Source organism: Nyctibius grandis, chromosome 5 (genome assembly GCF_013368605.1).
Source record: "Nyctibius grandis isolate bNycGra1 chromosome 5, bNycGra1.pri, whole genome shotgun sequence".
In the NCBI taxonomy this organism is placed as follows: Eukaryota; Metazoa; Chordata; class Aves; order Nyctibiiformes; family Nyctibiidae; genus Nyctibius; species Nyctibius grandis.
The window spans coordinates 88,535,674-88,560,495 of NC_090662.1; the positions used below are offsets into that span (position 1 = coordinate 88,535,674).

The window sequence follows — 24,822 nt, forward strand, 5'->3', positions numbered from 1 at the left end:
CAGTTTAATCAAACCCATTTGTTACAACAAAGCTAAGAGCCCGCTGGGATTACAGGCTGACGGGCAGAGTTAGGGGAGCATGTGGCTTTGTCGCTCGCCATCGCCGTGCGGGGCCGGCGGCTCGGGGTGTGCCGCCCCCCCCCCGCCTCGCCCCGCCGCCCCCCGCCTCCGCGCCCGCCGGGCTGCGGCGCGCCCGCCGCGCTCCCGCTCACTTGACCCGAGCCGGGGGAAGCACTTGCTACTTTTGCCGGGATTCGGTGCTTCAATGAGAAGGAGCTCTCCAGGCGCCCGTAAATCAACTCATGCAGAAAAAGGAGAAAAGTTTTGGTAAGGCGGCGGTCTCCCGTCTCCGTGCGCACCGAGCAGGAGCGGTGCGCTTTAAGGTAGTGATGGGGGGAGCGAGGGGGGGAGACGACGGGAGTGTTTCTCTCGCCTCTCCGATCCTGAACGCGTTGCTGTAGCGAGCGTCTGTGTTTGCGTGTGCTCTGAAGGGACCCAAAATACTGCTTTCCTAGGACAGCTTTGTAGGACCGCTGTTTGAACCAGCTAAGCTTGCTAGGTGCAACAAATATCGTTACATGCTTTCCCGACGCCTCCCTCTCCCCCCTGCTCCCCATCGCCCCATCCCTGTGATGCTTGAAAAGGAATTAGCACAAAAAGGCTTGAGCGTCCAACTCCAAAAGGGATTCTTTGTTGTAGAGTGTATGTTTCTTATTTATTTTTTTATTTTGCATGTGAGCTGCATCAAAATTGAACTCAGTCTTGCAAATCTCTTGTTGGCCTTTGCCAAGCACTAGCACTTTGCTGCCATGGTAACTGTAATTAAACTGATAAGAGTGGAAAAATGTCAGTATCTCTGAGCCTTGCAGCTGCATTGGAGAAAAAGGGAATCAAATTGGTTCCCAGCACCACTGCTCTAAAAAAGGAGGGGGGGGGGCTGGGGGGAGAGAGGTGGGGGGGGACACGACAGGGGTAGGAACATAGCTGAGCAGCTCCCGTCCCTGAGATCTGGGTACATCTATTTGCTGTGCTGTCCCTTAGGGGGCTGCAGCCTGCAGGGATGCTCTGGGCCAGTGAACAGAGAGAAACAAGCTTTTAGGCCCAATCTAGCTTTCAAAAAGAGAAGGGGAAAGAAGAAGAGAAATCTTTTGTTTGGTGTCTCTTGGCAATCGACTAACCATGGTGGCCAAATTCTTTTAATCTGTATCACTGCTCCCAGCTGTGGGACTACATTCCCATTTTTAGTTTTTACCTAACCTCCTCTTTTCTTTTTCTTTTTTTTTTTCCGATTCCCAACCCACCTCCTTTATTAAAAATTATCAAAAATAATAAAGAAAAAATCAGATTCCTCTGTAGAAGAAAGGACAGAAGGTGAAGTTTAGTTATATACCATGGAAAAATAACTCAAAAGTATACAGAAGAGACTATATTGAGAGTACTGAAGTCCTTACTTTTATTTTTTAAAAAACCCCTGAGTGTTATGGAGTTGCGGTTACTTTGTTGTGTTAACTACAGAAGCTGAGACTGTGCGGATGAATGGCACAGAACAAGAGAGCATAATGGAGGCAATCAACCGTTAGGCTGGTTCACAATGCAATCCAGGCAATTAAAAGCTCACCAGAGTTTAAATGAAATGGTTCTACTTATTTCTGTGCACCACACTGCACAGGCTATTATTTATGTCTCTTTTTTTAATTATGATTTCCCTTAAACTGTCAAATAACTCAGAATAGCAGAGTCTCAGAGGCAATAAGAATTTTCCACAGAACAATTTACATGCCAATCTAAAACTAGTTACGACTCCTGATGTGCTACATGCGAGTTCTAAAATGTTTCTTAGCTTCTGAAACCTTAACTTTTTTTTTAAAGTCTGTGTGTGTATTGTCCTGAATAATTGGAGCTCTGAATGCTTTTAGGATGAAGCTACAAAGTGGGAAAGCATCGGAAAAGTATGCTTTTTATCTTCTACTAGATCTCTAACTCTCTTGTTGATTGCATATTGTCTGTCAGTTTGCTGTCTTTTAAAGACCGGTGCACTGATACTTAATTTGCTCCAAACTGATTTTTGTTTAAGTAGAGGCAAGTTTTCCCTTTCTTGCTGTACATACTGCTGGCCTTGGTAGAACTGTGTGCGTGCCTCCACGAAGGAGGGGGGGCGAGAGTGGTCTTTAAAAGTTTTTAAGTGATCCAGTGAATAATAATATCCAACTCTTCCTCTCTTAACATGCCCTTCAAAGACTGTCTGTACCACAAATCAGAAACTGAGTTCTGTGGGTCTTGTGCCACACTCAGAACCATCAGGGACCAATCCTGCTTACAGATGCTACTACCTCGCTAACAAAATACAGTTCATTATGTCAAATCTTCATTCCCTTTGATTTTTGAGAAGGGTGATGATTGGAGTGAAATGGATTTTTATTTCTTTGCCTTCCTCCAGGAGCCTAATTTTGCTTTCTCCAGCAATCTTTCCTCTTTATCCTGAAATCATAGTTACAAATCAGTTAACAGTGTTTCATCACACAGTAATAACAATAACCAGGGATGGGAGTCAGTTGCATCGAACCTGTTCTGAGAGACCAAGGAAATTTCAAAAACCTGCAAATCAGGCTATTAAGTTCTCCCTTCAAAATCCTAAAGGTGGTAGATAGTGATGAAGAAGTCTTATTCCTGACACAGCTCAGCAGTTTATGTGCAGTATCTTGGGGACTGGGAGTGGAGGGAGGGAATGGAGGGAAGGATAGAGGAAGCCCTTGAAAGCATATTGGGATGAAATAAAAAGGGTTCGTTTGACAGTGACAGACTAGGCGCTGAAATTTCTCGGTTCTGAGAACAGATCTGCTCTGTGATGCAGAGCATGGGTAGGACTCTGCAGAACTGAAGGGAAAGCTGGGTTTGAATTTTTTTTTTTTTTTTTTTTTTTTTTTTTACAGCCTGGGTATAGCACTTATGGCATGGTATGGTTTTTTGGAAGTGGTCCATAAGCTCTGCTTTCCTGAGAGAGGTGGAGAGGAGGGCAGCCAGGCAGCAGTGCTGTGTGCTACTACCTGATATTTCAGCGGCAAGCAGTTTGGATGGTTTTGTGGGTGCTGTCAGCCGCTGTAAGGGTCCTTCCTCTGTCCTAAGAAATAAATGGGTACTTAAACCGCAGCCTGTGAAAAGCTGGCTGACAGTAAGGTGCAGGTATTCTTACTGCCAAATTAAGAGAGCTCTAAAATACACGCGTGCGTATCTGAAAAGTGTAACTGCACTGGAGATCTTGTGGGAACATTAAAGGGAAGAGAGATGGTCTGTGAAGTGATCTGCATTAAGGTGGCTCATATGATACAGAAAAAAGTAATAAAATGTTCTGTTTTCAGAATTAAGTGATTTAATCCAGGGCATGTGAAGAAAAGTGCATGTGCAAAGAATTTGGTGATATGTAAAACACTTCTTGGAGCGCTGTTTTGTGCTTTGTTTCGTTTCGAACCTTTCAACACTATAAAAAAAAGTTACTCTTTTTTTGAAGAAGCAGTAGTTTGGGATTTTTTTTAACTTTCATTAAACAGAAGCAGCTTCATTGCAAGTAAAGTGTGAAAAGATCAGATCTATCGGAGAAAAAAAGCATTCCTTCCCTCCAAAAGCTGCTGCAGATGAATCCCTAATCTGAAGATGCTGCTGGTGGGATGTCAGCACCACCTTCTCTCTCTGCCTCAGGAAAATAGACGTGCAGGGTTGCTAATGCTACTTCCATGGGGTGTCTGGCCTTTTTCACTCGTCTCTACAAGGAGGGTTTGGGCTAACCAATATGAATGACAGTGCTCTGTCTACTTTCCTCATGTAGCAAACGTCTCAAAAACTGTGCGGGGGTATGTGCAAGATCGTGCAAGCTGCGTGTTTATTTGTGATACAATAACCTCGTGTTTGCAGCATATACCTCAGGAATTATCAGGCTTGATTCTTGCAATTTGCTCAGATATTCACTTGTTCAGCCTTGTTTCTGTGGCACCTTGTTCCCTTCAGACTGCGCAGGACAGTAGATCAGCCTGGATCAGAGGCTGTCAGCCTCTGCTCTCTAACCCGCTTCCTTATCAGGCGACAGAATTTTTACATTAAGATTTTTTTTCTGTAAAGCCTTTAACTGCGTTAGCTCCTAGTTTATCCTGGTTTCCCTCGAGCTAAAGATTGAAGTCCTAGAACAGCCCTTCATGCTTCTGAACTTTTTTACTGAGTTACAAGAAGTTGGTACAAATTGTGACCGATTTTATGCATTTGTCCTCTGCGTGGCCGAAGAGAGGGGCTGGGGATAAGCCTGCTTTTGGCACTTAGCAGATATTTATACTCTACTGTGATACGCAACTTTACAGATTACGATGACGTGAAGGTATTAGAGTTCCAGCAGGACTTCCATTTACAGTCTAGTATAGGTTCTTTACTAAAAATCTCTGATATTTTCACTGCTTTTAGCCATTTATTTGTAGCCATATTATTTTGCTTCTTCATGTATATACCCTGGATTCAGGGGAGTCAGTTGGCAATTTAAAATACTGTAAAGGCTCAGCCTTTGTCTCATGGTGCTTGCTCAAGACGAGATGTGCGTGTTCGTTCCCAGATCTGCCACAGACTTACTGTGCAGCCCTGTGCAGGTCGCTGGATCACATCCTCCCTGTTGTGAATGAGAAACAGATCTTACGAATCTAAGTAGTGCGGGAGCTATGAGAGTAGCATTGATTGGGGAGTAATGGGAAGGCAGCAATGCCATTTTTTTATACTTATTGATAGAAAAATACAGACCTTACACTTTTGTTATGAGCTTTAGATGTTACGCAGCAGTACTGCGGTACTTTGGGGTGCCCACTAGGAGAACTCTCGGCATATAACTGAATGGCTAATTTAACAGATAAATATATTGCTCCGAAATGTGTAATAGAGTATATTGCAAAGAGGGGATCAAAGCTGTTGTGCTCATATGTCACATAAGAATTACTATTTCTAATTCAGTGATCAGCTTCACGGGTGAAACTTGGGAGTTCAGCTTGGTAACCCTGAAAAGTCACTTAACTGGCTCTACAGTCGCTGCGGTCCACATAAATTCAATGTGTTCCACGTACATACGTGCGTAGAGATCCCTGGGACGCCTCAGCCGGCGTAGCATTTAGCCTCTTGTCTTTGTAGCGCTAATATCCATAAAGGCACACTGTACCATTGCTTCAAATGTTACACTGATTTTCGTGTTTTCCTTATGAGAGCTTTAAAAAAAAAAAAGAAAAAACACAAACCAAACAAAAACCCAAACCCTGACTTGTTCATGTTGTAGCTCCCTGAGCCTGCCTGTCTGTAGTGGTGTGTTACAGCACCAACTGAGATCTGCTGATAGAAGCTGGAACTGTAAAGATTTCTTAACAGTAGGTAGTAGAGCATTCTTGATGAGGAGCTCTTGAATTAGCTTTTCTTTGTTACAAGACTCTATTTGACCTTTCCCGGTCTCTGCATAATAACAGGGTGCCAAACCATGAATTTTGGGGTAGGATTTGCTTGTTGGCAACAGCATTCATTTCCCAGTCTTGACAAATTCTCATTGTAATATTCAGATGCACTCCAATGGGTAGCATTTTTTTAAGTTACGTCTCTGATTGTCTTTACAGTGAGATAACCTAACAATTGAACTGCGTGTCAGTTCTCTCTTTTTCTCTGGTGGCTGTTTGATGTCCAACAAAGCATCCACAGGGCTGCGATTTTGCTTATTCTAAGAAATGTCTTTCAGAGAATTAGTCTGAGTGTAATGGGATGGCAGTTCGTGTGATTAACCAGGAGAGACCAGTCTGTAAGCGCTTTGGGGCAGTGACCTTCTCTCCCCATTTACTGTAAAACTGAGGGCAATTGATTTTTGTATGGATCTCTGGAAGCTGGCTGCAGTGCTCTGTGTACCATCGCTCAACTGTGTTCCACTTTCACCAGTTCCCTCCCTTAAACAGTGGTTCAGGCATTTGAATTGTTATTTAAATGCTCTCTCCTGTTACATCAAAAGGTATATATACTTAATGGATACTTCTGTATTCCTTGTCCTGAACTAGCTGTTGGCTAAAATTGGGATTGGAAAGTGGGGCAGAGGTGTTTTTATGCATTATTTTTTTTTCCTTGACAAACTAGCGACTCTCCAACCTTGTGCAGATTATTTAAAATCAGATTTTTCAGAATGTCCTTCCACTTCAGGCTGTAACTAGAGATGCTGGTACTGCAGTCTCTGAAAATCTGATTGCTTCATTCATGTATCTAAGGAGAATTGAAATCTTAAAAAACAAAACAACACCACCCTCCCCCCAGCACCAAAATGTCTATGTCAAACCTTCCTGAAACTCTGGCCCTGTGCCTCTAATAGCTTCAGTCTTTTTTTCTTTAGAATCGGGAGTGCTTTTATATTTTATAAAGATGCAAATGGGTCCGAATATGTAGATTTAGCTGTGTTTGCTGTCATAGATACGCTGTTTATTTAAATTTTTGGTTGCTAAATATTGAATACTTTGGGCGAAAGTGGATGACTTTTCAACGGAACAGTTTTAGTTTTTCATTTTAATTTTTTAATCCTATTTCTTTTCAGCAAAGAGACCAGGCAAATGAGGTGTTAAAGAGAAGCTGTGGAACTTAGAGAAGTGGAAGTTTCCGCTCTCAAATTTATCTTAACATTGTTTTCAGCTTGCTATGGACTGTCTAGGTTATTTCATCCTATCTACACAATTGCCTTTTTAATGAACTGGGTGTGGGGGGAGTGGCGAGGTGGAGGAAGAAAAGGGCAAGACTTGCACTCAAGAGAATATCTGTTTTCACTCTTCTCTTGTCTTGTTGTGTTTCAGGTATACAAATGCTCTCAGTCCAGCCAGACACCAAGCCGAAAGGTTGTGCTGGCTGCAACCGTAAGATTAAAGACCGATACCTTCTAAAGGCCCTGGACAAATATTGGCATGAAGACTGCCTGAAATGTGCCTGCTGTGACTGTCGCCTGGGGGAGGTGGGCTCTACCTTGTACACCAAAGCCAACCTTATCCTTTGTCGCAGAGACTATCTGAGGTAAGCCATGTCCGTCTTATGTTCACTGACAAACTTGCTAAATCTGTTCAGCCCTTCCTGTGTAATCACTAGGGCACAAGCGGTACTTGAGGGCTGCAAGGCCAAGTGTATGTTGAGGATGAGAAAACAAATACCACAGCATGGAAATAAAACTAAAATCTGAATCAATAACCACACGTAACCAGGCCATGCGGGCGGTTGCCAATTTTCTGATGCTAATACTAGGCTCCAGTGCCCAGAGGAGGAAGAGAACAGAGTAAACCCTCCACGTTCCCCACAGCACCACGCTCCCCGGGAGCTGGCGGTCTCCTCCTGCTCCTCCTTGCAGCACAGTGGTGGCCAGGCGTAGTGGCCTGAATCTGCGCGTCTGGTTTTCACCAGCTCCAGTGCAGGGTTTGAGCTCTGTAAGTGAGGAGTGCTTCACTCGTCTTCGCTTACCCACTTCAGTACTCCTCATTTGCCAGAGGGATTTAATTTGTGACACTGGAAGTTATTATGAATGTTGGCATTTAGCTGTTAGAAGCTGGACCAAAGAGGCTGACTGTCTTCCCCATGCTAAATAACCATGTAGCTGGTAGGCTCAAATCCACTCTGGTCCTGATTTAATTCAGTGTCCTGAGTGGGATGCTGGGTAATCTATTGCCACTTCTCAGATAGCAAATCATCACCTTATTTTCTACTTCTTGTTTGCTTGTGAACCTATGTTCTCAAAAGTATTTGACATATAACACATAGCAAAGTACTGATGAGCAGCACCAGGCTAGTTTATCTGCAGATTGTATGTGAATAAATAGGGCTGCTTTGCAGGAGCTAAGTTTAATCAGGACGTTTAGTCTCCCCAGGCTCTCAATAGTAAATAGAGAGAAAAGGCTCCTCTGGGGTGATTCAGAGCACCTATTTGCTGTAGGAGCACCTTTCCTTCATTCCCTGTAGAGGGGGCCTAATGAGACTAGCTGCTCCAGGCTAATGTGAACTTCTGGGAATATTTCCCCTGCCCCTGTAGTGAAGCCTTTTCCTTTTAAAGGGACATTCAAGTCAGTAATACATTGGGGAAAAATTAAAATTATCTTTGAACACGTTAACTTACAAGTTCAGTTTAAGCACAGGTACCAAATAGGAGGTTCCCACACACTGATCGGTTCCCAAATTCTACAGCGTGGGTAGGTTGGAACAGAAATCAAGACTAAAGTGTTATTAATAACTGTTGGTACTCTGGCTCTCCATGTTGCAACCTGTTTTTCCTAGAGTGGAACAAAAACCTTCGCAAACACGTTGTGCGTTTGTTGAACTGGGGCTGCAAGGCAGATCAGGGTTCTCAGGTGTGTGCTTGGACTACTGAGTGGTAAAAGTGCTCTGCTACCCATCAAAACTCTGAACTGAACGCAAGATAGTGCTGGGAATTTAGCATAGAGTCTGCATTTTAAAGCCATTGTATTAAAGCTGCTAAAGAAGTAGGTAACAAAACCTTACTTTTAAAAACTGGCAGGAAACTGTTTGAATAGAAGGGAATTATTGTATGTGAACCTAGGTCACTTGTGATCTTGGACCGTGTGTCTATAGAGAGGGGTTGGAACAGCTTCTGGGGGAAAGGTAACACTTATCCTAATTTTTAAAACCCATTTTAAGAATCTTTCTACAACAAGTGCCTGCAAGAGTGAGAAAACTGCGCTATGGCTCTTTGATCTGAGTTCCAAATTTACTGGAGACTTTGAACTTGCTGAATCTCTCAAGTGCTAGTGCAGCAGACCCAGTGTTTTAAAATCAGATGTTTAAAATCAAAACCAAAAGTGATCTACTAGTAGAGATATCAGCAAAGCATTTCCCCAGCACATATGCACACACAGACACTGGTCTTTGAAGGTCTAACAGGAATAAATATTTTGCTAATAGATTGTTAAAATTCATACAAAGTGATTGAGAGAAAGGAGACTGTGTTTTTTTTATCTGTCATGACCACATTCAAAACTGGTATTTCAGTTATTTGTTCATACACAATATTTTGCATGAGTGAAACCAGCATACATGAGAAATCCTGTAATCAGTTTTAAGATGTTTCTGATTTTTGTCTCTGGATTTATCAACTCTTAATGAAGCTATCTTGTCATGAGCCTTTTTTTAGTGATTCTTGTGAGTGCATAGATTTAAACTTGGTATTTACACTAAACTTCAAACTGATGCACTTAAGGTAATTGCAGATAGTCATTTGCCTCATCGTGTCTTATCTACTTAGTTACGCAGTGAACCTATAAAAGTGATCTTTTTAATGCTAATGTAGAAACTAGTTAAATGTTCTCTAGCTTTGTAGTCAAATAAGATTTCATATTTAGCAACCCACTTGATATGCATTTAAAGAACGAATTACTTTGTATTAATGATCAGATTAGGGTTCGATTACAGTTTCAAACTAACCTCTCAATTTTTTTTCTTTTTTAACCATAAAGGGAGTCTTTGCTACATATAAAAGTGCTCCAGCTTCCTATTAATTTATGTGGTGCCCTCTAGAGGATATGTGGCTTGCACAATACTATAAAGAGTAAAATTGCTTATTAACTCGTCTCTCTGTGTTCATTATGTCTTTCAATAAGACAGCCATTCTACAGATGCTATAAGCAATAATGTAGCCAGTTTGGGTGCTTTAACTTTCATGGTTAAATTCGCAAACTGTGTGATTGTGTCTTTGGCTGTTTCAAAGATACTTCCAGTATCTGTCATTCAGAGATGCCTGCCAAAAAAACTAAACGCTCCCTCAACCCCGATGCACGCTCACATTCTGCATTTGAGCCCTCAGGTACCCGCTTTGGTGAGCTTTCTATAAATACTTTGTATCTTCAAACTTCAAAACTTGCTTTGATTTATCTCTCTCCTTTGGTAAAATTAGTTAATTTCCTTATATTAAAACTTTTTTTCTCCAGATTTGGGAGGGGTTGAGGGGATGGAAGAAATCTTTAGTGATGTAATGAGCTTGGAAGATGCTTTGGGTACAAGAGGCTTTACCCTGGAATCTGATTCACGTAAGTCGCTCAGGTGGTTTCAGAGGTGGCTTACAACACTGAGGATATTAGGGTGTCCGCAGCAGGAATGAGCTCTGTTTTGTTAACGAGGATGAGAACTGACTTGAGTAAAGAAAGGACTCAATGTTAGAAATAACACACTCAGTGAAAATGATATGCAGAGTATAATTCCCCTGCAGGCTTCTGTCTCCTGCTTATACACTCTTGGGTTAGAAAGTGAAGACTTAATTTAAGGAACTTAGGTTTACGCCAATATTTCAAGTCCATTTACAGGAAGTGAAATATGCAAGAAGTGGGGTTTTTTTCCCCCCTTCTTTTTTCCCTCCAGAGCTGTACGGTGACATCTTAATGTATCCACCTACCCTCCTCTGTCCTCTCTTCTAACTGGCAGCGTGTCCATTTACAAGCATAATATTCCTTTTGAAACCTGTCATTACTGCCATTAATGACCAGTCGTTATGTTAACAGCCCTTGGGCTGTTAATATGTCAAACTGGTTGTTAACTGGAATGTTATTACTTATTTAAACCGCAGGTATGAGTTGTGTGAAATGTGCTTTGGTTGCGCGTTCTGGGCTGCTTCTGCTCAAAACAATAGGGAAACAGCAGAGTGTTTGCCTTTGGGGTGCCAAGGGATTTGCTTTCTGTTCCATCTGCTCATTTGATTTCTGCATATTTGTGAGGTCCTCCTACCCCTGGGCAGCCTCCTAATTTCAGGTGCAACTATATGCAATCCCATTTCTCTCAGCCTTGTGTGCAAATGGGCAGCCACAGATATTTCCAGATGCACAGTAATGCCTGCCGCACATTTGAGATTAATATCTGGCCCCTAAAAGTGTAAAATGAAAGACTGACAATTACATGTAACTCAGTTGTATTAAATAATGAACTTCCTCGGATGCAGCGAAAATATGAAAGTACAGCTGTGCTAAGCTAGTAGCAATGTAGGTCAATCACCCTTTTCACTTAGGTTTTTAACTACGCAAACCCTGCTGAGCAACCAATGACTACAAAGTGCTGTTTCATTCCTATTTAATTTTGGCAGCATTTTACTGAAGAGCAGGCATTCATGCAGCTAAATTATCTTCACCGTTTCTGGTTTTAACTCCAGCTCCACGACACTAAATGTTGGAGTGTGTATCTCTTAGTAAACACAAAGAATATGGTTTCTGATTTTTTTTTTTCCAAATCCATCTCTTAACATGGAAATTGAATTAGAACTTTTATTACTTTTTGCATAATTTCCCTAGCCAGGCAAACAGATCATAGGAAAAGGATTAACAAAACTAATACATTTGGGTGGAATTTTTGCCCTTAAGCACATCTAGAATCTTATCAGGGATGGGGAGGATGGTGACACTAAAGTCTACCCCCTGCCACCGCCCAACCTTGGTATTGATTTTAAAAGTGTCGCTGAATAGCTATGAAGATAAGTAGATAACTATTCCTGAAGAAAGGAGCAGATCGTGTTATTTTTTTTTCTTCCCCACTTGCTGGTTCAAAGACCTGAGACAAGCCAAGCTTTTAAAACACATATATTGGATGAGATCTTGTAAATATGAGACATGACTACAGAAAGTATTCAACTATAAGCACCATAAAGATGAGCTTAGGAAGCAACCTTTTCCTGTACAACTGCTAGCACTCTAAAGGCAATTATTATTTTAAAAAATCATTACGTAGGAGTACTTAGAGCGACTTAAAACGTCTTGTGGCCTGGTACTGATTAGCAGATCCTATTTCTCTCTCTCGTGTTGTGGAAAGTGCACATTAAGTATTGCAAACACCTAACTCTCTTAAATGCATGTATAAATGCATGTATAAATACTCTATATGGATATTATATATAGTTATATATGGATATATATATAACTATATGGATATTATATATAGTTATATTATATGGATATTATATATATAATGCATGTATAAATACTCTGTATGAATATTTTCACAGGTAGTGGGTTATAAGGTGTTTTCAAAATGACACCTCAGTATGCTTCTTGCCCAGCTTGATTAAATAAGGGTAGATCTTTAAAGACTTAAGCACCCTGAGTTTTCAGGAATATTGAGGTATTTATAAAGTGAGGCTTAAGAGATGTCTGCTTTCTTTGCTAAAGCTTTGTAGAACTGAACCCTTATTTATACACTAATATCCCTGTTGCAATGCATTGAAGTATTCAAGGGAGTACTAGTTTGCAGAAATAAGCCCTTAAAATATTTTAAAAAATATATAAAAATGGTAGGTGTAACGGTCTACTTGTTCTAATTTTGCTGTGTATGTGAGATGAATGTTCTCCTAAATTTGCATTAATTGTATCCTTTAGCATGTCTTAAAAAAAAAGGCAAGAATACTCTGGTACTAATTACCAAAGGTTTTGAATCCCTCCAAACACCTTAAGAGTTGTTGAAGGGATAAGGGTGTACAAGGAGAGTAATGCACGTACACACAGTTAATCCACCAAACTTGCAAAGAATAAGCTTTTGATTTAGTTACACTCTGGCTAGTTTAGCTTGTTCTTATTTTAGTTTATCTATCTGTGATAGCTTTTAATAAGAAACATTCAATTAAGCTGTTAAAATTGGTGTTTAAGTCATGTTGAAATGCCGTAAAATGTGTGTACTCAAGTTTGACGCTCTTCAGTAGTTCCATGTGTTTCCTCATATCTGCTGGTATTTTTCTTCAGAGCTGCCAAATTTTTAATAATTGTGTTATTTTTAGTGGCTTAAAATACACAGTTTAATTTCCAAGAATGTGAATGTTCCCTCTTACAAGGCTTCTTGAAAACCAGATGCTTTTCGTGTGTTGTCAAAATACCTCATTAATCCCCTGGAAACGTTCAAAGAATTTCAGGAGACTTTTCAGATGAAAGTACAGTGCCTCTTAAAGCCTGTCCTACAGCTCTTCATTACCTTTCTACAGTACGGTGTATTTTGATGGAAAATTATTTTGCTACAAAGATTTTGTCAATTTATAGCTGCTCAATAAAGCTTAATAAAAGTGGCGATTTTGAGGCAGCCTAGGTAAGTCTGCAGTGCCAGAGGATGTGATAACGTTCTTGGTGAAAGAACATTCTATAGGTCTGCTTAGTATTTTTCTATAACCTCTTTTAAAAGAAATGCAACTTTCTTGATTTCTTCCTTGCTGAATTTTTCCTCAGAAGTGGCTTTGTGACTAGTGTTTTTATGAAATATGTTTAAAATAATACCCATATTAAAGGGATTTACTTCAGGAATAAATATTATCAACTTATGAAATGTGATTTGATGACCAAGGTTTAATTGGAAACTTTCTGCGTTTTAGACAGAAGCATATATGAAACAATGCATCGATGTATAATGCAGTAGAGGAATATTTAGCTCTTATTGCCTAGCACAGAGATGCCTTTAAGAAGTTCTATTTCTGCTACGTATCTGTTCCTTAAAAAAAAAAAAATTTAATTTGTTTGAAACTGTAACTATTTTTTGTGGATATTTTACCCAAAAGTGAAAACCAAGTCTCTACTATGTAACAAAAAAAAAAAGTTTCTTGCTGAATTTTGTTATGTTGTAATTGCTACATTATTCAAATGTTCCAGATAATATATAGCATTCCTTCTTGATGTGAACGTTTGAATAATATCTAACAAGCATAGCTATTTTTCCTAAAAGTATAGTCATAAGCAAAGTGAAAACTTCAAATACAGCTCACTTGGAAAAAGAAATTTCATGTAACATTTCCTAATAGATAATTGAGACTTGGCCATCAAAATGCACAGCACTGTTACACGGTTTCAACCCTCACGACTTTAGGAATTGCTTTCTCTTTTAACTTCTCACAGAAGCTAAATATGTTCATGATGGATTTGGAAACCCAAATATACAGTATGCAATACTCAAATGATTTCTAAATGAAATTGGTCTTAACTGTCACTGTCCTTAAGAATCCATATTTTAGGTATACGTTACTAAATGCATTGGTTTTTTTGATGGCTAACTTCCCAATGGATTTCTTAGGATGATAATGGATGACCTTTTAAATAAATCTAAGTAATAGTCACAGGCTTATTTTTTTTTTTCTGGTCCAAATATTCTTGAATTTTTGAAGTTTTTCAGACACAAATATCTGAAGTAATGAGTCTACATTGTCAAAAAGCTTTACATGTTTTACACCTACTTCCCTGTAATGTATTTCTGGAACTATTGTTTTATACCTTCCTGAGGTTGCTGCTTGCATATTTTGAATTAATTAGCCTTTAGACACTTGACTCTCTCATTGTATGTAATGGGTATTTTTTTAAATGGCTATGGATATCAGTAGAATCACATTTTGAAAGAGAAAAAGCTGTTTAAGTCATCTCTAGAATGTGCTGCTTTTTTAGATGTATGTATGAATCTATCAAGTCATCTTCCTGAAAAAGGATGGATGGAAGAGCTAGCTGTACCTGATCAGGCTAAAAAAAACCCCTTCTGTAACAGGCTAGAAAAAACCTGAAATTTGAATTTACAGAAACTGCTGGTTCTGCTTCTTTGTAATATTTAGAAAAGTATTAAAACAACAAACAAACAAAAACGCTGAAACATACCCTGGTTCAAAAATTCACAGAAGTAGTATTAGTGAAAATATAAATTGCTCAAACAACAAGATAAATAGTTCAGCCAAACTGATCATTAGCAAGCCATGTATCAAAATGAAACAATATACAGCTAAGATACCTTGCAAGCTCTCCATGCTCGTGTGCTCTCTGCACATCCGCTTTGTATGGTATTTATGCATATATTTATGTGGAAATAATGGTGGAATTCTGCACCCCCACGTTATACAGATACTCACAATATGATCATGGTCCTGTTTTCTCTAAAACCGGTTAAGACAGACTTTAAATGTATGCTAACAATTAAGCATCTTGATAGCCCCATGGCAGTCAGTGAGGTTAGTTGCAGGCTTAATTTAAGCATGTGCTACGGTGTCATGATGGAGTGCCAGCATAATGTATTCACAGTTCAGTCGGTCTCCCTGCTTCACACCAGAACTGCAGCTACCAGTAACTGGAGAGTATTTAGCACCTATTTTTCAGAGAGCACAATGGCCTCAATTATTAACTACAAAATATTTTCCTTTGGGATTAGAGTGAACCATATTTATCTATTTTATAAGAAAACACAACACAAGGGAACTTTTCACTAGTAGAAAATTGTTACTTTTTTAAAAGAGAAGAGCACGTTCAGCTCTGGAATGATGTTCCTTGGGAAATTCTCCTGCAGGTCTTGAGTGAAGTGGCATTCTGCAGTACTGGAATTTAAGTTTTTCATCTTTTCTTTGGCAAAAATAATAATGTCTTATGTTGGCATTTAGTGGATGAAGGTGAGAATTGCACAACATGCAAAAATAAAATTATTTTCGGGAGGGGGTGGGAGCAGAGAACATCAGGGATTTTATTGCACCTTTTCTACATTTAGGGGAGGTGAGAGTGAGTGAGTAAGTGAGAATAAGTCAAGTTATACATTTGGATATACTGTAAGTGATGATATATTGGACTAATTGGGAAGACACTATACTACACCAGGTAGCAAATGTCCCCTTGCTCTTGTGTAGCTGCTTTCAAATCGCACGTTTGTTTTGAACAAAGCTTGAACCTTTGGACTTTATGTACGGGAGTTATCACTTTTCTCTCTTGATACTAAAATGTGTAAAATGCTTGTGAATCAAACCTGATTTTTGTTCAAGACAAGCTTCCAAGCCATAAGTATCAGCATCCACGGAGCCTCAGGTTCTAGCTTAGTGAATACTATTACTTTTGTATTGTAATCCTGCATTGAACAGTATTATTGTTCCACCATGGGACAAAATGAATGTTAATTTTATTTTATAATGTTATTTATTTGCAGATATCTTAGAGAGAAATATGTATTAGAGAAAAGTTGATGCAAATACAGATTTAATAATTAACCTCCCTTTAAATAAATCTGCTCTAAGAAACAGAGGAATTTATTATTGCTTATCAACTTCTGCAAATAGTTCCAGTAACAATCACTGAACTTGACTTTGTCTTTTAGATAAATTTTCAGAAAGGATTTATAGGTAGTGATAGTTTAAGTGAGTTACAGGCTACGGATTAGGGATGGTAATAACAATTGCAGTCACTGGGAATTATTGTCTTAAAGTGCTCATCTTCTGTCATTATGGTTGCTTCTACATAAATCTTGTTTTTCTGAAGTCAGGACTGTTATCTTCAGAGCTACTACTCTTTCTCAAAATTTGCATTAAAAAGTAAGATTTTTTTGTTCTCTTGCTTTAGATAGTGGAAAACTTAAAAATTAGTCTTCCCATAAAGAGACAAATTGCATTTCTCCACTTTCTAATTTGTGTTAAGCAAATTTTACACAGAATTCAGAAGTTTATAGGATTTGAGATTTGGGTTTACAAAAAAATCCCTCAAACTTTTCAAAGAAATCGTTATAAGCCTAGTGTGTCTGCCTTATACAAAGTGTCAAGAAGTAGGAGGGCAGTCTCAATAAGGAGCTGTTCAGCAGTAGATTTTGTTGGCTTCCTTATTTAATTTGTAATCTGATACATTTAAGAACACTTTATACTAAAATAACTTTAATACTAGTGCTACAAATGTATACTACATGCTTGACTTGATGTTCCCTGAATAATCCTATTGAAAGCTATAGGGCCTATTAATTTAGAAACATGCCTTAGTAAAGCCAAATATTTAAAATTGGAATGGCTTTGCCTGCAAACCTATCTTGAATTTCTGTGTCCTCATTTTTAGTGTGCTACAAATTGTATAGCAATTACGCCTACCCACAGCACAACGTCCCTCTCTGGCTCCCCTGTCCAGGAAAAGCTCAAGCCCACAGCTCTGCTCCTGGCTGGGCACCTTGCTGCCATGTCTAGGATGTCAATCAAAGTTTTGACACCTTGCCCTGTTTCTCTCTGATGGAAAGGATGGTTATTTGTATGCTAATCCTACACACCACCACCCCCAAATCAAACTGCTGGTGGATGATTTAAGGGTCTAATTTGAGGCTTGTCTATACAACCCATTGGCAGCTTATGGGCTCGGCTCTCCACAGTTTTCCTGAGAGACAGCGAGAGGTAGGAGGTGGGACAGAACTTTATGTAAAAACCCTGGGATTTTGTGTTGATGTTTGTTAATCTTGGGTTCTCAATTCACTTCATGCTCCAAATTTGCGCTAATGAACCTGTCCTGTGTACTTAACAGCTTTGGGCTTCTAGAAGGATGTGTTCATTTTTATTAAGATATTAAATTCACGCATTTTTATGCTCTGTATAGTATTAAAAAAAAACTAGCATGACATTGAATACTTCTAAGAGGGAGCACTAAAAAGTAAATTAAAATATATTCTTTCTGCTCGGAATTTTGCTTATTAAACCAATCTTAAAACCTAGAGGAAATGCTGCAAACATTGTAGCAAATGTGCTGGTTTTAATGAGCCTAGCCAGAGCCTGAAGTTAGCCAAGAGGGCTTCCCCCAGCACCTCCTTACCTAATTCAGTCATAATGCGGAGTGAACTGCTGGTAAAAAGAGTCAGCGAGCAAAACAAAGAGAAATGACTACTTCACAAGCACACATCCATCGATGGGTGTCTTCTGTGCTCTTCTGAGCCTTTTCATTACGATCCCTGATGTGTCCCTGTCAGGGTCCCAATTACTCTCTGTCTCCAGGTGCAGCACAGCCTGAGTGTTTTCCTGTAATAGCCATAACAGCATCTTACTTCTTCTCCCTATTCCTTGTGTCTTTTAAGTAGGTTCTCATCTGATAATTATAGGTAAAATATCTGTATATATTTTATAAGAGCACACCTGAAATGCATAGGGTAGGTGGTAGCACCCATTGCAAGTTCCTTAAAAATTTGGCCATGGAATAGTTTGAAGATGAGCACAAGAAGTACAAATTCTTCCTACTATGGTAAGCAGATGATTGTTTTCATCCAGTTCTTTTCCCTCCTTATACAAATATACCTTCTCTACTCAAAGACCCCCGAGCTTTACTCTGAATAAAAGCTAGTATATATTTGCAAAATTTACTGTAATTTGTCAGATTATCAGTCTTGATAGGAATGTTCTTTGTCTGAACAAATAACTCTGAAACTAACTATCCTAAATAATCTTCTTATTAATCACATAGTTTTACTATATTGGCAGATAAACAGTTTTCCTCATTGCCTGTTGAAAAGTAATTTTTATCTAATTTATATATGTGTGTGTATAAATATGTGTAAGATGTACAACCACTTTATAATTTTTTTGTCTGATGCTTTCATTTTAACCATCACGAATCCTTTTTTTTCTGAAGTCTAGCTCTTTCTCTTCATAAGCTATTCCTTCTGGTTTTAAGGTGTGCTTTTTGGACAAGTTAGTTCTTGCCACCTACTCCTACATGCCTCATGTTTGGTTTATTTGTGCAATACTATCAATATTATATAAGTATAGTGTTGCTTTTAGCAGAGCTTCAAAAAGCTGGTATGGGGACAAGTATTCCTTTTTCACCCCCCCCAAAAAAAAGAAGAACAACAGGAAATTGGAATGGGGAGGAGAACAAATTTAGAAAATTATTGCAAGCATATTTAGTTTCCCGGAAAATCTTGCCTGAGTGGAAAGACGTGATTTTTGTCAGTGTAAACCTGGAAACCACTAGCCCTTCAAGGCACTCCAGAACCAACCTTCTTACCTCTCAAACTTTTAAGAACTTTTTTGTGCATGCTTTTAAGCACTGCTGCTTTGAATCTTTAAACTCTAGCTGACCTCATGTGGAACCAAATCTAACCTAGACCCGGTGTGCTTGTCTGTTGAGAAAAGGCATTGAAAAGCACAATTCCATAGCCCATGCACTATATCAGCTTCCAGCAGTGCCTTGCTTTCCAGAGTGGGTGGTGACATCCAAAGATGCTATCTTCTTGATAGGAGGAATAGACCAGATATTACCAGTGTATTTGCTGTCTGCCTTCTAGTTTCTCACAGGAAAAAAACCCCAAACAACCCAACATTCAGCAGTTACTGCTAATTCAGCCTCACTGCACTGTTGCTTGTTGAAGGCACTACTGCTGACGGGCAGAGGATACACTGCGAAGTTCTTGTGTCTGATCCTGCTTCAGTGGTATGTGTCTGTTGAGCACTGTGGTTCCCTTCTTCCTTCTGCTGTGTATGAGAGGCAGAAATGGGTACGGCTCTAGTTTTTATACGAAGAAGCTAGAGAAGTAAAAGGGTTAACAGCTGCACCTTTTTCTCTGCTTTCCTTGAAATTTCCGAATGCCAAAGATGACAGAAATGTGATGCTGGTGTAGGCAACTGTCCTTCCTCATCAGTAATATTTGGGGAGGAAAAATTATTAAATTTCAAATGTAAGAAAACTTGTCAAGAGAAGACAACATCAGTTGTCGTTAGATGGGACCCCTGCTTTCCGTTCCTAAAACGGAATGCAGCCACCAAGACAGCTGCATCTGGGCAGATCACTCTTCCATAGATTTCCACTCTTGCTGTCAATTTTCTATCCTCCTTGTGCTCAAAGGGAACACCATCAAACTGGTCAACCCCCCCACTTTTTAGCAATTGGGAAAGAGTGACAGTTCGTGTGCTCCAAACTGAGCCATTTTGCTGCAAGATTAATTCTGGAGATCCTCTGTCATTCTGCATGTGGGGGCTGTGTGAACAGAGGCTGCCCATCGCATGCAGAAGTTTTGGTAAGGAAGAAATCCCTGTTGGGAGTAGCCCAACTTTTCTCTGTGTTCTGCATCGCTGTTGCCAAAACTCTGACCCTCCCAAAAAACACCCCACAAGAAGAAATTCCTATCACATTCTGCTAGCTCCTCCATAATAAGTGTATGAAAAATATTAACAGGAGCTCACTAGAAAACAGATGAAAGCAGCACATGCAGCAAGCCAGAAGATGGCTAAATTATGGCAGCAAGCATTTGGCTCTGCCGGATTTAAAAGGTCAACACCAAAAGGCAGGCTGGGAAAAAGGTTACAGTAAAGGGGCGAGAAAGAATAAAGGCTTGAAGTCAAAGCATGTTGCTATATTTGTCCCAACATAAATGATATCTAGTCACACACATGATATTTATGTCAAATGTTTCTTCTCATGGTCCTAACTATATTGAGCATGCTGTTTTTGCTTCCTTAATGCAATCTCCAAAGGTCAATCAAGTTAAAGAGTCAGACTGATGAGATTAGGTATTGCTTTAAAAAAATGACCAAAAAAATGTGTTTGGAGAGAGGCCTGAACATGTCTCCAATATAATTCTGTCTGGTTTGCTCTGGGTTCCTGTATCTTTTCCTGGAAACACTGTGTGAACTGAACCGATCTACTTTAGTTCCAAGTGTGCTTTCTCGTTCTCTGGTGATAGCTGAGGTATCTGCATGTTCTTGGGGAGAGATGAGGGAGTCTTCTGGGCACAGGACAAAAATAAAATGACACATTTAAGTGCTTTTTTTAATGCTCCAGGGAGATTTTACTATCTGAATTGTGTGCAGTGAGCAGGGATTTTTCATTTCATACATCATTCACGACTTGCTGCAGTGATTCCAAAAAGTCACACAAGCTGATTTGCTGCTTGCACCAAAGCACAGAATGTTTAGTTTGTGAGTTTTAACAATGGATGTCGGAGCTTTATTAAGGCTTCACCCAAAATTTGCAGTGGGGAGACATGGTGTCAGGTGTAGAGAAAAAGAGTAATGTGTCTGAGGGCACTGAAGGATACACAGTAACGATTATGGCAAGATCCAACATGTTTTTTCCTTCTCCTCCTTGTTCTCCCATTGCTGTTAGCTTGATGCACAAGGAAGGTGAGCAGGTCCCCAGCTTTGTCTTTAGTATACATATAAAAGTCTTGTGGTAGCACTAGTCGAGGACTTTGTTTCACATTAGGCTGTTGCACTAATACAGAGCTGTGAGCAGCATGTGAAGTTTGTCTCTGTTTTTACCCTTGCATGCGTTTATTTAGGATTAGTCAACAAATTTTCCAGCAGTTGTGAAGTGTCTGGGATGATATACTAAAGGTGAGGTGATTTAAATCTAGTTTTATGAGTATTTTTCATCTGCTTTAGAGGCTTTGTAACAAATGTGTGAATCTTTAATTGCTATAGTGAAAAAACAGGGGGTGGGGGGAAAACCTTTTCTATCAACGTCACCTGTGGCTGCTGAAGTTAGACTGGCCTTCCATGTCTGTCAGCAGAGTTGAAGTGAACGGACACACAAGACTCTGGACAGGTGGGTGAGCATCTTGTTTTACAAAGTTACGTAGCAGTTACTGTCCATGTGCCCACCACAGGCTTTCTGGCTTTTCCTGTAGTCTCAAGGAAGCAAGTAACCTAATTACCTGGCAGCTCTTACGGATCAGCTGTGTTAAAGACAGAGTTGTTACTGATGCCCTGACATTGCATTCTGTAGAAATGGAGGAATGCAAATGGGTCAGATTTTTACCTTTCTTTTTTTTTTTTTTTTTTTTTTTTAAATGACGGAAAGCGCTGCATTCTAGTTTTGAGAGACTTTTCCTGGACAGCATAACACCCACCCTCCAAAGACAGGCTGCACAGGAGAAGGCAAGCCTTCTGCAGGACATGGGCCAACCATCCCCTGTTCAAGGAAGTGCCATTTCAATGCAAAGGGGGAAGCTAGATACAGTCTCAACATCCCTGGTAGGACCACTCTGTATAAATAACCTGGGCTTTCATTATTTTTTTTTTCTTTTATGCAGAGAGCAGAGCAGCTAAATGCTGCACCTCATGTTGTGAGGGGGTGGGAGAGGTCATGCTGCAGAGCTGATACGTAATGGTCATGACGGGCAAAGACAAGCTCTGCACATGGAAGGCTCTGTGCAGTAGCTCTCTGAGCAATGTTGGTTGATGTGACAGTGCAGCAGATTCTTCTTCGGCCTCTGCAGTGTTTTTTATTGATGGCCTCTTGTAGCCCTGTACTGTTCTGCTCTGTGTCCTTTCTGTTCATTCGCAGCCTAGGTTTTCCAGTTATATGGTTCCTTTGTGTCAGGGTGAGGGAAGCCCTGGTGGGAACCTCCCCAGAGAGGTCCTACTGGAGGCTGGACAGACTACTTGGGAAAGAGTTAAAAGGCCAGTAAACTGCAATCCCATCCAGTGCCAAAATTTCAACCTATGATTCTTGAAGTTATTTTTGTACCCTTACAGCCCTGCGCTGCTTCAGCTGCCAAAGGAGCTCAGCATAATGTTGACAGGTCTATCCAAGACATCTGCTATGAACCCTCCTTTGGCTCTGCCAAAGCAGAATTTGTAGGATGGGCCCTCGGAAGGGAGTTGATGGTCGCGTTCCCCCAGTCTCATGGCAGTTCCGCCTCGGTTGGATGCAGGGCCTGCAGAGCCATTTATCCTGTTCCAGCCCCTTCATCTGGCACTCAGCACCTACAGGAGGGCAGGAATCTGAAAACAGGCTTTGTTATGACAGAGATCTCCAGATCTTGTAGCAGATGTTGCTGGTGAGAAGCAATTTTGTTCCAGCCAAACCTTCTTCAGCTCTGCTGAGGAGATGTATAGAGAATCTCATAAGGCTACAGGCTTTGGCAAGGAAACTCAGCATTTACCAATGCCAGCTAGTCTCTATATTTCTTTTTGAAGGCTATGTAGAGCGAATTATCTCTTCTCTGTCTCTGTGAAACAGCTGTAAATTTCTCTTCCTTTAAAACCCCCACCTACTAAACAACCCTGACAACAGCCAACAGTTACCAGATGCAAAATGAACTCTGTGCCTAGGATAAAGAGTCGTGTATCTGCATCTCCTGATCGATCCGCTGGACGTTTTGTATGCCAGTGCTTTAATTTAAAATATTCCCGGGAAGTAGAAATCCTTGGTAATTTCCATAACAGCCTTTTAAGAAGTCTTGTCACTTTTTAAAAAGATATTTTCTTCCCCTTTTCTCTCTGTCCCTGCCCAGCTCCATCGTTGTTTTCTTTAAGCTTATCCTCTGTATACAGCCTGCTGCTTTATCGTTTGCTGCTTTGGGGCCAGAAGAATCTAACCAAGATATTTTCAGCTTACTTTAAATCAGTGTTTGTGATAATCCCTTTCCAATATTTCGCAGGAGCTAAAAAGCCTTTCCTCATTTTAAGGGAGGAAGTTTTGCCTTAAATTTGGACCTGGGACTGCATTATTTCTATCTTGCTGCCCAAGGTGTCTGTTCCCTTGAGGCTGGCACTGCTCTGGTTTTTATAGTAGAGACAACTAAGATCTTGGGAGTGATTTGCCTACCACAGAGGTGTTTTTGTGGAGCAGTGAATTTACCCAAACTCTCTAAAAAATTAAGTCAATCCTGCTTGTTTCCTTTTCTGACCAGGATGATTCTACCCCAAAGGGGAAAAAAAGTCATATTTCTTTAAAGGAGCAATTAACAAGTAAATAATGTATCCTTTTTACATCTGAGTAATTCTGTATACTTTGATTGATTTTATTCTAATTCTCTGCACGTTACCCGTTTATGGTGCTTGTAGTTTAGGGTGCTGGATGAAAGTCACGTTCAAGTTCAGCAAAGCCGGTGAGGTTTCTGAAAGTGCTCCATGCTCCTGCTGATTTTTTATATCGGAGGAGAATAGTGCTAGTGTTGAGCTGTTTATAAATCCACTCCCAACCTACCGATTCACAAAAAGAGGTGTTGACCCCACTGCAGATGGCTCGCACGAGGTCGTATACACCCACATAATGTATGGCAAAGATGTCAGGGAAGAGAGAATCTCAGGGGTGGTCCCTTGCAGCTAAAGGGCACTTCATGTGTATCAGCACCGGAAAACTTGTTTTTCCAAGTAACTAGGAGTATAATAGTCTGATTAACTATTGAACTCCAGCCCCTATGTAAATTTATTGTGAATTTTGGAACTGCTGCCATTGCAGTCCTTGTGCTGTAAAATCGCAGGGTTGGGTGCTTTTCACACAGAAAAATTGCCATTTTTCTTCTCCTCTTGCCAGGACCCTATTATTTTAAGTGCAAAACATCGTTATTTCCTAAAGTTCTTGTTCCTGCTTGTTTTGGGGAGAGGGGGCTTGTTTTAAGAAAAAAAAATTTGCTTACAAGATTGTTAGTTAAGCAGCTCAGTAAAAGGCTTGTTATTTTGTTTTTACTATTAAAATATCCCCTAATCCACCTTGCTGGGTTTCTACCGTTCTTGTAATATTCAATCAAGCCCTTGTTTTGTGAGAAATGTGACAGTGCATTGTTGGCACTTTACAAACCTACAGCCCTCGGCAATAGTTAATGAGAGGCAGGGTTTTTTCCCCGTGCAGGACACAATGAAATTTTAGACAGATGAATGCTAAGAGAACCCTATGTACCAAAGGCAATGTTTACTGCATGTAATACATATCATTGTTTGTCTCCTGTAGTGAAAAATACTTGTGTCATGCTGTTAAAATGTACTCCTGACAGAACAGAGCTTGCTATTATAGGGTCCATTGCTTAAAAAAAAATGATGTACTGACAGAAATACAATTTAAGAAAATTTAACACCAAGGGTAGTCGACCATGTAGGCTGCTATTAAGGGGCCAAAACTCAAGGCCATGGTTTTATTAAAAAAAGAGAGATAGTTTATTTGCTAGTAGTAGGTAAAGTTTTAAAAAAAATAGGAGGGAGAAAAGATAAAAGAAAAAATCAAACTTGCATCCTGTGATCTCCAGTGTGTAAAAAAATAATAAAAGCAACAGTTCAATAAGATTTTATTGCAGAAATGTTTAAGTGAAACATTTTAGGAATGCTTCAGATTTTTAAACAGTTACTTATGCTGTGGAGCGCTGTAACACTACGGT

At 40.0% G+C, this 24,822-nt stretch overlaps 1 protein-coding gene across 1 annotated transcript in view; it reads left to right on the forward strand.

The window, feature by feature from the left end:
• The first annotated feature begins 302 nt into the window (after positions 1-302).
• LMO3 (LIM domain only 3) overlaps positions 303-24,822 on the forward strand; it is a 55,389-nt gene continuing 30,869 nt past the window's right edge. Inside the window, exons 1-2 of the mRNA XM_068401931.1 lie at positions 303-327; positions 6,828-7,041. Coding sequence (XP_068258032.1) covers positions 303-327; positions 6,828-7,041 — 239 coding nt within the window. The remainder of the gene's footprint in view (positions 328-6,827; positions 7,042-24,822) is intronic.